The sequence below is a fragment of the Limulus polyphemus genome, unplaced genomic scaffold (genome assembly GCF_000517525.1).
Source record: "Limulus polyphemus unplaced genomic scaffold, Limulus_polyphemus-2.1.2 Scaffold4735, whole genome shotgun sequence".
Taxonomy (NCBI): Eukaryota; Metazoa; Arthropoda; class Merostomata; order Xiphosura; family Limulidae; genus Limulus; species Limulus polyphemus.
In genome coordinates this window covers 37701-51077 of record NW_013670345.1, presented here as the reverse complement: position 1 = coordinate 51077, position 13377 = coordinate 37701, and the positions used below count along the sequence as shown (strand labels likewise).

Below are 13377 nucleotides of genomic sequence, written 5' to 3'. Positions count from 1 at the left end.
TATTTTAATGAACAAGCAAACAAGTTCAAATAAATATTGTGTTCACCACTAATGACTGAGAAACTGAATATTTTAATGAACAAGCAAACAAGTTCAAATAAATATTGTGTTCACCACTAATGACTGAGAAACTGACCATTTGTTGAAAGCAGGAAATGAGAAGGATTTTTGCGTTTAAGCCATCTTATCTTGTTAATTTTCTCTTCTATCTCTAGGCTTTTTAGGTAGTCAAATTCTGCCTCATGACTTTGGAAAGTACTGTAGACACTGTATTCACCCCTTCTTGGTAATGCCTGTTTGGACTGACAGAGAAATCACTCAAATATACAGTTCAAGTCAACTATTTTACTGATCAACATTCAAATCGTTTCTTTATTGGTGATAGGACATAAGAAACTTAGACATCAGGTTCAACTACTAGCGTAAAATTTAGTCTTAGTTTGCTGTTAAAATCTACACGTTTAATTATTATATACACACATATTATGACAATATCAGATAACTACTAATATTTTGATGGGTCTTAATTTGTGGGACAAATGTAAATAAACTATATCTCACTATAAATATTAAAGCTTTAATTAATCACTCAAAGCAACATATGTTTAATTAATTAATGTAATAAAGAACATTATTTATTTTTTGTTCTATTGGGTTAATCAAGTAACAGATGTTCACAAACGAAAGTTAAATATGGCTAAAAAAGATGATAGAAAAACTGCCCACCACCTATATTACTACTTATATTCTAACTACACGTTGATAATCTCATGCTACCTCCGAATCTCGCTGGAAAATAACAACTCTTCCTCCTTTATCTCCAGTAGCAAGTAGCTCTCCATTGTGGTTGAATTCAACACAGGATACAATATCAGCTGGAAATTAAAATAACTGTCAGCAAATATAGTATAGAAATGTTGCTTATGAACTACACAACTACAAGGGTCAATGTTTCTGATGTACACTATAAATTGTCAGACAGAGACGTGACGAAAGTTTCTGTAGTTGTAAATGTTGTATATTTGATACAATTTTAATCACCCACTCTGCAAGAAAATTTAGAAATTAATCAATACCAACTGGTTTAACAATACCAATCTTGTATACCAACTGGTTTAACAATACCAATCTTTACTTGAATACCAACTGGTTTAACAATACCAATCTTGTATACCAACTGGTTTAACAATATCAATCTTGTATACCAACTGGTTTAACAATACCAATCTTGTATACCAACTGGTTTAACAATATCAATCTTTACATGTATACCAACTGGTTTAACAATACCAAATTTTACTTGTATACCAACTGATTTAACAATACCAAACTTGTATACCAACTGGTTTAACAATATCAATCTTTACATGTACACCAACTGGTTTAACAATACCAATCTTTACACTTATTGTAATTAAAGGTCATTTGACAAACATCTGTCAAACTTACCAACTGATTCAAATCATTTCATAATACCTTAAATCTTCAAAACAAGTATAAACACCCAAAAGTTGAATGTAATGAGTACACTACACTAATTATACCTGTAGCAATATCACTAATATAAATAAGAAAAAACAAACAAAGGCTCTAGCACTAACCTTTAAGGTATTTCACTAGTAATAAGAGTCCAGTTTGATGGTACTCCACTAGTAACAAGGGTCCAGTTTGACTAGACTTTGTCAATAACAACCTTTTGTTTTCTTGCATTAACAAGACTTTCCCTAAACCCTACCGATGTGATTTTCCTACCTAATCTTTTATGTGGCACCTCATCAAAAACTTTTTCTAAATCTAAGTACACCAAGTCTACAGAGCATCATTCTTACAAACTAAAAGTCAGACACCAAGTCTACAGAGCATCATTCTTACCAACTAAAAGTCAGACACCAAGTCTACGGAGCATCATTCTTACCAACTAAAAGTCAGACACTAAGTCTACAGAGGATCATTCTTACCAACTAAAAGTCAGACACCAAGTCTACAGAGCATCATTCTTACCAACTAAAAGTCAGACACCAAGTCTACAGAGGATCATTCTTACCAACTAAAAGTCAGACACCAAGTCTACGGAGCATCATTCTTACCAACTAAAAATCAGACATCAAAACTACGGAGCATTATTCTTACCAACTAAAAAACAGAGTTTAATACCTTCAATGTTGGAGCTTCTACTAGATCTAAATCAAACTATCCCATATGGTGGCTATTTTAATCGAAAAGTAACACCACCTAACCGTGACTGTGTCCGAGTTTTCCATATATATCTTAAACTTACATCATCTAGCATTACTGCCAGCAAATATTTAAAATGTCATCTTGAGTTATGGATTCCCAACCTCTAACAATCTTAAAAACTTAGCCTTGTCTCCCCAAGCCCTTCTCTGCAGTAAAAACATGTCAAAAGATTACTATCTGTCCCGATAAAATAACACCTCCAAATCTGGAATAATCCTAGTAGCTCTTCTCTGAATCATCTGAACACACTTTCTTAAATAAGGTGACAAAACAGTACTCCAAATGAGGTCTAATGGGACCTATTGGCCCATCTTGGCTGTCCCACCCTCTAAACTAAACTAAAACTATTATAAAAAATTATAAAGCCAGTCTTTATCATTCACATAATTATCAAGCTTTCTCTTAAACTCACTTAGATTTACTGCCTCTACATCCAAAGGAAACCCATTCCAAAGGCCAACCACCCTGTTGGAAAAATAAAACTGTCTTAGCTGAAGATGACTCCTACCTTGCCAAAGTTCATATTTGTGTCCCCTAGTCCTAGTATTCTCACTTTTAAATATGAAAAAAGATGAATCATCAACACTATCAATTCCCTTTACAATCTTAAACATCTCAATCAGATCCCCCTGTAACTCTTCTTTTTTCAAGAGAAAACAATGCGAGATACTTTAACCTCTCCTCATATGATAATCCCTCTATCCCATGCACCATACTAGTAACCCTCATCTGAACCCTTTCCAACAGTTCAATGTCCTTCTTAAAGTAAGGAGCCCAAGACTGAACACAATACTCCCAATGTGGCCTAAACAGAATGAAATTATAACGTCTTTAGTCTTGTAATCAACATTTCTATAGATACTGACTTAAACTCAGTACTTAAATATACAACCAAAAATCCTATTGTTAGGCTAACTAATGTACATTTCCTAGAAGGCTTAAGAGACTTTGTAAAAGTTATACCCACATCCTTTTCTTCTTCATCTTCACCTACAGCTATCCCTGCTAAGCTATAAAAATAATGTTATAACTAACATACATAACCTTACTGTCAGTAGTTAGCCCAGATCACCAAAGAGTCCTTTATCAGTTATTAATGAGAAATAGCAAATAACCTAGAACATAATTCTACGTAGATATTAATTAATCCAGTTTCATTTTGTCCCAGTCCTGCAGTGTAGAAATTTGGTACAATTTCAATATTTGTAATAATGGAGAACTTAGCACAATCTGTATTCTTAACAAAAAAAAACAAGATGTTAATAATGCAAACATAAACAAGTTAGTTATAAAAGTCATGATGAGTCAAACAGAAAAAAAAATTTAGGAGAGAATAAAGTTCATAAAGATAACATAAAATATATTTTACTATGTTTTTCATCATTTTTCTATAAATATATTTAAAAAAACATTGAAAAGGACAGCAGAGGAAGGAAATGATGTGACTGAAAAGAAAAGTGTTAACAACTAATTTTTTCTTGGGTTATTTTTTTTTTTTTGGTCAAGAGTCAAGCAACTCGCAGGACAAATTCAAGAATTTTGATGATATCTTAACCAAATAAGTATTAAATATTTAACACTGGTTGAATTAAAGCTGGATGGGTTCTGCCACTGATATTATAAAAACTGGCCTACAATTTTTTTCTTATTCTATGTTCACTGCCGTGCAAATACTGTTGAAAATAAGAGCAAGATTGATCAAGGGGGATATTCAGAAAAATATTTAAATTGTGAAATGAAATCGGAGAGATTCTAAGCCTCATACACATATAAATACCTTGATTGATAAGTTCATAATAATACAACTTACCAGGCCACCACACAAACATGCACTCCCTTCCCATTATGAAAATAATAAAGAACATTATAAAATATATTTTGTATTTTTTCTAAAAATATACCCTTTTCCTTTTAGTCTCCTAATTATTTTCTTTTGTTTTCAGTGCTTAGTACATGCACTTATGACTACATTTCAATTGTAATGATTTATTCATTTAGTACTAGTAGTAGTAGGCCTAACATCTGTAGCTTGAGCTAACGTTTAAATTAGTAATAAACTAATGCTGAGTAGTAGTAATAATAATGCTACAGTTTGTTAGAGAACAGCTGAGGCATAAAACTAAAGTTAAAATTAACATTAAAGTAACTGAGTTAACTTTAAATCCTTTAAATTATAAAAAACAAAAGTTACACTGAACCAGTCATATAAACTTAATAATTCATTATTACAATTATCCTCAGTGCTTCTGATAGTATTAGTAAGACTAATACTAGTAATAGTAATATTACTATTAGTACACAAGTTAAACTTAACCAATACAGGCGATAAAAACTAAAAATGTCTAAAGTAAATTTAACTTACCTTCGGTTACATCGTCATCTGATGTTCCTTTTACCTGAGAAAAACACCATTGTATCTCTCCATTTCCTAAAAGATACGAGTAAAATGGCGTATAGGTTTGTACACACTTAAAAAAAATCACAAACTTCAATCCCTACTATTCGGAAAACGAAAGAAAAAGGCCCATGACCCATGTTTGTTAAAATAAAAGTAACTTAGTCCTCTTCCGGATGCGATTAACTTAAAATTTAAATGATATTAAGAGAAACAAGAAATAATCTATATTACCTGCCATGATTGTCAAAATGTATCGTTGCAAATAATAATGAAAAAGCCCAAGTATATTTTTCAAAACATTACAAAGGTATCATTGATAAAAATTCATAGATGGCATTGGATCTTTCCCATGTTAGCCGCAAACTTTCAAAATGGCGCACTACTCCTACTTAGCGTCATGATGACGTCATGTAGGAGAGAACTGTGGGCCATGAAAAAAGCCGTAGCTGCGACCACTGGCCCTTACTCGATCTGTACAATCTGATTTTTCTTTTTCTTTTTTTTTCTTTTTACCAAGTAATTCAATGATTCGACAGTAAACTTTAAATTAGTATTATAAAATTCTAGCAAAAAGTTGATAAATCAAGTTACTTTAAGTCAAAGGTACAAAGCATTATATGAAAGCATTTTAAATAAGAAATCGATAAATAAATAGGTTTATTTTCTTAAATATACAAGATATGTGTTCAAATGTATATTTAAGAAAACACTCCTATTCCAGTGATCAGAGTTCTGAATCGTGCAATTTTCTTCAAACGTATGGTTCAGTATGGCTATTTAGGAGTAGGAATTATAATTTTCAATCTGGATGACTTCTTATTCGCATGCGGGCTAAACGGCTAGGCCAAAGACCTAGGATTTTTGTACAATTCGTCTATTATTTTAAACTACTGACCACTGGGAAGGCAATCAGCAGCACTTGCCGCTACAATTACTAGTTAAATTAAAATAAATACACTTTCTCAAATTATGCTTATAACCGATTTACATTAAAATGCCAAAATTACGTTAAGTCGGGGGTAATTAAGAAACTAAATTTACTAAATGATAAAGAACAACCAAATAACATTTGGATTAACCAAGAAGGCTACGAATCACATTAGAACGTATAAGGATTAATGTTTAGAATGTCGTACTGTAAATCCAAGGGTCTAAGGTTCACGTCATGTTGTCACTTTGGGGTCGTAATTTATAGAGTGATGGTCAAATCCCACCATTCGTTTGTAGCTTTGCGCAAATACCCAAAACAAACAAACTATCTATCAGTCTATTTTTGAAGAATCGGACCAATTAATTACAGTTTTTACGGCTTTAAATTATATTTGTTTCTAAAATTTGTTGACAAAAACAAATTGACGATAATATCGCCCAGTTAGGTTACCGTACTGGTTTCAAACCGCTATATTATATGCCACCTAGGCTTCCCCCCACGTTTGCGCCCGCAGGAAGGGGCTAGAATTTGCCCCCCTTACATTTCACAAAACGATTGCACGTGTTATTATGTAAACTTAACATCGTAGTTAAACTAAATATTTTTAGTGATTGTTATTAAAACTGAAAATTTGTGTTTGCGTTTAAGTATACATATGCTTTTAGTCTGTTGACTTACACTATAAAAGCTTATCCCCTACATACATGTTTTGCTCCACTCCCTGAAAATGTTACAGAAAATATCTAACCTATCATGTTCTTCACATAAGTTAGAGCTAAGCGTGTCGAACTGTTGATCTGTGAGTCTATCATTAACGTCCCGTCACCGCTAAAAAAACAATAAAGTTGCACTCCGCGCTTTGGATGCGTTACAGGGCGACTGTCCAATACAACTATCCGGTAAGACATGAATAACCCAGGGCGACTGTCCAATACAACTATCCGGTAAGACATGAGTAGCCCAGGGCGACTGTCCAATACAACTATCCAGTAATACATGAATAGCCCAGGGCGACTGTCCAATACAACTATCCGGTAAGACATGAGTAGCCCAGGGCAACTGTCCAATACAACTATCCAGTAATACATGAATAGCCCAGGGCGATGGTCAAATACAACTATCCAGTAATACATGAATAGCCCATGGCGATGGTCAAATACAACTATCCGGTAAGACATGAGTAGCCCAGGGCGACTGTCCAATACAACTATCCAGTAATACATGAATAACCCAGGGCGACTGTCCAGTACAATTATCCGGTAAGACATGAGCAGCCTGAGGATGGGTGGTGGACATAGTCGTAGCTAGAGTGAAAATTTACCCGCGGTCCAAACACCGACAAGCACGCAGGGTCAGCTCTACATATTGTATACTTTTTCTACAAGGAGTGTAAAATTAAATAATACGTTACATTTAATTTCACATTTTAACTGAGGGCAGGGCCTCAGTGGCCTCATAGGCAGCTAAGGCCATGGCGGTGGATATTGTTTACTAGCTGCCTTCCTTCTAATCTATCAGTTCGAAATTACAGACGGATAGCGCAGGTTACCCTTGAGTATAGATATACGCGAATATCCGAAAACAAGCAACCAATTTTATAAACTCGCATTATTAAATGAGCCAATCTCTTATTCGAAACTATCAAACCATGTTTAACTTATTCAAACGGTAAATTACTATCTTGAAGTTTGACGAAACTAAGAAAAGAAATTCATCGAAGTAACAATAGTTGCGTATATTTCTTCGGTTTGTTATACTGAATTCACTTTTCTGCGCATCTAAACGAACAATGCTTTATTGAATAATTTTCTAAAAGCTGAATGCGCCTCTCAGCGGCAAAGCTTATAACTCTAAAAACCGGGTTTCGGTACCCATGGTAGGCACACCATATCTAATCTATTGTGTAGCTTTGCGCTTAACAACAAAGAAACAAAAAGGAAAACTGAATGCAAAGAAAGAAGTTTGTGTATTATTCCTTGAAGTCTCATAAATAACATACAGCTTTGAGATCTGTAGAAGCTCAGAGATTAAGCTTGATGTATATTTAATTGTGTATTTATTTTTATTTTTGTGTACACGTAACGTAGATGTCGCCCTACTAATTTCATCCTTTGCAAAACGAACCCAGTTGGGTCCATAATCAGGAAACACAGCCCACTGAAGTGTTCAATTTCACATAATACTGAGCTTCGGTAAATCACATGTAGCATCAAAGGCCTTGTAACTGTAATGGCAAGTTGACCAATGTAAATATAAAACGAACAGCTGTCTCATGCAGTAATCATATTGAACCATCTCAGCCAAAACGTCCTAACTCTTTCTGTCGTGTGCGTTTAGAATTTTCTAACTTGAAGAGTGAACATTCTCTGATGATCATTACACAGCAAACACGAAAAAGTAAAATGTTTTTGATTTATTTATATGGCAAAATACAAACTTCATATCACAAATGAATTAAGTGTGTATTGTCTAATGGACAACTTTTAATAATTCATTCTTCTTCTTTCTGATAAATATACTATTTCGTTTATTGATGTATCTAATTTATCAGTCTTTTGGTCCTAGTGCATGTTTTATAGTTAAACTATTCAGATATTTAGGTATGTAATTTGAAAGTTGAAGACTATTCAGTTTCTGTAACTGGAATAATGTCGGAAAGAAATAAAAAGCTTTCGATGTATTAAAAATACTAAAACTGTATGCTGTTGTTTTTAGTAAAAATAAACTATCAAGTACAAAGTCTCTCACAAAACACCTTTTTGTGATTTTCTTCTTGAAGTCAATTTATCTAAGTTCTTAGTTTTTTTCCCTGAAGAAGAAAGGTCCACCTTTCGAAATCGCTCGGGTTAGAGAATATCGTATTTTTTAAGAATTCTTGGGAAATCGTTTTACTTTTGAGACTTTCCAACCCTTTTTTTTATTACATCAGCAAACTACAACTTTTACCTTCTAAGTAAATTCTATCTCCTGTAAGTTTTAAGTTTATGAATAAGATCTATGCGTAATTGTTAGAGTCTGTGTAAACATGTCAAGATGATTGTTAGAGTCTGTGCTAACATGTCAAAATAATTGTTAGAGTCTGTGCTAACATGTCAAGATAATTGTTAGAGTCTGTGTTAACATGTCAAGATGATTGTTAGAGTCTGTGCTAACACGTCAAGATGATTGTTAGAGTCTGTGTTAACATGTCAAGATAATTGTTAGAGTCTGTGCTAACATGTCAAGATGATTGTTAGAGTCTGTGTTAACATGTCAAAATAATTGTTAGAGTCTGTGCTAACATGTCAAGATAATTGTTAGAGTCTGCGTTAACATGTCAAAATAATTGTTAGAGTCTGTGCTAACACGTCAAGATAATTGTTAGAGTCTGTGTTAACATGTCAAGATAATTGTTAGAGTCTGTGTTAACATGTCAAAATAATTGTTAGAGTCTGTGCTAACATGTCAAGATAATTCTTAGAGTCTGTGCTAACATGTCAAGATGATTGTTAGAGTCTGTGCTAACATGTCAAGATAATTGTTGGAATCGATATTAACATGTCAAGATAATTGTTAGAGTCTGTGCTAACATGTCAAGATAATTCTTAGAGTCTGTGCTAACATGTCAAGATAATTGTTAGAGTCTGTGTTAACATGTAAAGGTAATTGTTGAAGTCTGTGTTAACATGTCAAGTGTATTTATTGGAGTCTATGATAACATGTCAAGGCAACTGTTGGATTCTGTATTAACATGTCAAGTGTATTTGTTGGAGTCTATGATAACATGTCAAGGCAATTGTTGGAGTCTGTGTTAGCATGTCAAGTGTAATTTGGGAGTCTATGATAACATGTTAAGGCAATTGTTGAAGTCTGTGTTAGCATGTCAAGTGCAATTGTTGGAGTCTGTGTTAGCATGTCAAGTGTAATTTGGGAGTCTATGATAACATGTTAAGGCAATTGTTGAAGTCTGTGTTAGCATGTCAAGTGTAATTTTGGAGGTTATAGAAACATGTCAAGGCAATTGTTGAAGTCTGTGTTAGCATGTCAAGTGTAATTTTGGAGTCTGTGTTAGCATGTGAAGTGTAATTTTGGAGTCTATAGAAACATGTCAAGGCAAGTGTTGAAGTCTGTGTTAACATGTGAAGTGTAATTTTGGAGTCTATAGAAACATGTCAAGTGTAATTGTTGGAGTTTATAGAAACATGTCAACGCGATTGTTGGAGTCTGTGTTAGCATGTCAAGGGTAATTGCTGGAGTTGATAGAAACATGTCAAGGTAATTGTTGGAGTCTGTTTTAGCATGTCCAGTGTAATTTTGGAGTCTATAGAAACATTTCAACGCGATTGTTGGAGTCTGTGTTAGCATGTCAAGGGTAATTGCTGGAGTTGATAGAAACATGTCAAGGTAATTGTTGGAGTCTGTTTTAGCATGTCCAGTGTAATTTTGGAGTCTATATAAACATGTCAAGTGTAATTGTTGGAGTCTAGGATGCATTTTTATTTTGCTTCGTATGTGTCTGAATATACGAGGAACTAACAATGTATTTATTTATGTAAATCGTCAAAATTTCTATTTTTTTCGTTCTTCTTTTTTAATGTAAACAGCTTTGCTTTGAAGTAGACGAGATGTTAATCTGTTATTAACTATGTAATTCATCAAAAGTTTTGTATCATATATAAACGAGACTAGGTTTGTTTATCATGGCGACGTGACGTGAGTATGCATCCAATCAGAAACAAGATAACACACTGTGTTTAATGGCAGCTACACTCGATGTCACGTTGCCTAGGCAACGCGATGCAATTTGGAGCAGTGCGTGCACGATGAAGCAATAAGACAGCTGGTATAAAAAGACTACTTACACGCAGACTTATTTACATTTTATATTCTTAAAAACGTTCCATTGAATTTTTGTGAATTTCAGGTCATACAAAGAGGGCGTGCCACTGGCACTGACCCCCCAAAAAAACTGAGTTCATTACATAATGTTGTTTATTTAAAGATATTTAAAACACTTGAAAAAGCTTGTAATCAAACTTATATCAATATCTGACGTGAACCTGATTGTCTGAACTCACGAAGTCAGTCTTAAACTGCTGATTCGTCTCGAAGATCTGCCATCGTACAGTATATGTAGGAATTATTTCAAACTCTTTGTTTTGTTAGTCCTTTGAAATTTGAGAAAGAGCATATCGCGAACCAAACAAACAAAATAAGCGGTTTTAGACGTTTTAATGTTTCAAGTTTTGTAAAGTGCTTTTGAAAACTCAGAATACTAGGATAATATTCAACATTGAAACTAAACTGTTTCCACTAAACACTTGTCCCAAACCTCACCTTATAGACGTTTGGCAGATAAAACTATGACTATTTCTATTCGCAAGATATAATACACTTTCCGAACTACACCTAAAACGTAATACTGATCACGACACGTTTGAAATATATACAAAGACATTGGAACACAATAATATAAATGCAAAACACTGTACTCACTATAGAAGTTAGAAGTTCGTCAGGAGTGAATAACGACTTTTTCGAAGCACGCGATAATAAAGAAATGGAGTAGTGAAATATGTAATGTGTCTGTTACTTCGTTGGCCGCTAAAGTATAAAAAAACCTAGCCTTATACTTCTATTTTAAATGAACTAAGCTTGGTAATAAAATCTAAATTTTAATACAGATGTCGCGGTGAAGTTCGTGAAATGGAACGAGAAAATCACTTTTACAGATACAACATTAACAATTCACAGATATTGAGTTTCGAACTCAAACAAGTGAACTTAAAAACATATATATATATATTTAAACGATATTCTTTTCCCGAGTCTCTAATAAGACAAGTATAGAGACCAGAAGAGGGTGACAAGATCACTAAACGGAAGAGCCTCGAGAAAACATTAAAAATAGGAGCGTCTCGAGCTGTAGCTAGTGTTGTAATAACAGAATATCGAGTATGTTAAATGTATTTTTTTTCAGCTGTACAGAAAAAACCTCACACACACACACATATATATATATTATATTAAGTTACATAGATAGAATAATTGATTTTAGTTCTGAGGCACTACAGGTAACGAGATTAACTTTGTTGTTATTGAGACTCCATGCAAGAAACCCAGGAAGTGGTAACCCAAGGTATTTAACGTAAGACGAAGACTCTTGCTACTTCTCGTATTAAGTTGGTTATCTCTAGCCTAAATCTAGGAAACCAATTATTATCTTATTTTCTCTACTGTGATCATACAATCAAACGATGATCCAATTAAAATTTAAAATCTTTAGAAATCTCTATGCAAGACAGGTGCTATTAATATTTATTAATGTTGGTGATTTAAAGTTTCGTATCCTATTAATTAATTTCTCAAAAGTGAAATTTAAATAATCAGATAGGTTATTAACAGAAGTATGATAATTTAAATACTCCATAAAATCCTGCATTAATGTTCTACCTGTTCTTCTCAAGTTATCAAAATTCTGGCATAATGTAGTACTAAACAATAACTGACAGATTTCATGGTCTAGTTTTAATTACAGACCGCTAACAGATCCAAAATGTGAACACTAACTGATAGATTTCATGTTCTAGTTTTAATTACAGACCGCTAACAGATCCAAAATGTGAACACTAACTGATAGATTTCATGTTCTAGTTTTAATTACAGACCGCTAACAGATCCAAAATGTGAACACTAACTGATAGATTCCATGTCCTAGTTTTAATTATAGACCGCTAACAGATCCAAAATGTGAACACTAACTGATAGATTTCATGTTCTAGTTTTAATTACAGACCGCTAACAGTTCCAAAAATGTGAACACTAACTTACAGATTTCATGGTCTAGTTTTAATTACAGACCGCTAACAGATCCAAAATGTGAACACTAACTGACAGATTTCATGGTCTAGTTTTAATTACAGACCGCTAACAGATCCAAAATGTGAACGCTAACTGATAGATTTCATGTTCTAGTTTTAAGTACAGACCGCTAACAGATCCAAAATGTGAACAGTAACTTACAGATTTCATGTTCTAGTTTTAATTACAGACCGCTAACAGATCCAAAATCTGAACAATAACTGACAGACTTCATCCTTTCTATACATATACTGTTATCAGTTTTAGAAAAATCACCGAAGTTTGAGAGTTATCTTGTAAAATCCACAATATTAACAGAGCCAGTGTCTAAGAATTCCATTGACACGTAGTTGATAAATAAGCGATTACTGACTAGTTAGACAGAGAATTTTAAACTCATAAGGTAATTAATTGATTTTCAGAGTAGGTTTGCAATCTGCAGGTGAAGTGTTTTTTAACGTCTTCAATGAAGAAAGGAGATAATTTTAGAGTAAATATTGATTGGCGCATGACTAAGTCACACCGCACGTTCTTATCATCATGGAATAATCAGTAAGTGAGCGTTACCATTTCAGGTGACTTCGTTTTGTAATTTTCGCGCAAAGATACAGTATAACGTATCCACATCTTCGTATGCTTTGTTATTTTCTCGCGGATTTACATTATAACACACCCATATTGCGAAGCGCGTTTTTGCAGCAACGGGACGTGAAACAAGAATCCTTGGATTCATAGTCCAGGCACGATAACCAGACACGGCTGGCCTCTACTAAATTCGAGACTTTCGTTTCGTTACTCTAAGCATTCAGGTTGTTAAAAGCGTCAGAAATTCAACTTTCACGAGATGCGTGACTCCTAGAGTAACTTAAATACATTAATTTAATACATTTTCTGTGAATTTCTCATAATAAAAAAAAAACATCAACCCACTTATAATTTCATTATACATTTTTAATTGTTTGATTAGTTT

General features: G+C 33.6%; 1 protein-coding gene across 1 annotated transcript in view; it reads right to left on the bottom strand.

Annotated features, from left to right (window-relative positions):
• The window catches only part of LOC106471615 (protein phosphatase PP2A 55 kDa regulatory subunit-like), a 24623-nt gene that overhangs the window by 3228 nt on the left and 8018 nt on the right, over positions 1-13377 (bottom strand). Inside the window, exons 2-4 of the mRNA XM_013932226.2 lie at positions 4601-4666; positions 778-875; positions 137-302 (exon numbers count right to left, since the gene is read on the bottom strand). Coding sequence (XP_013787680.1) covers positions 137-302; positions 778-875; positions 4601-4666 — 330 coding nt within the window. The remainder of the gene's footprint in view (positions 1-136; positions 303-777; positions 876-4600; positions 4667-13377) is intronic.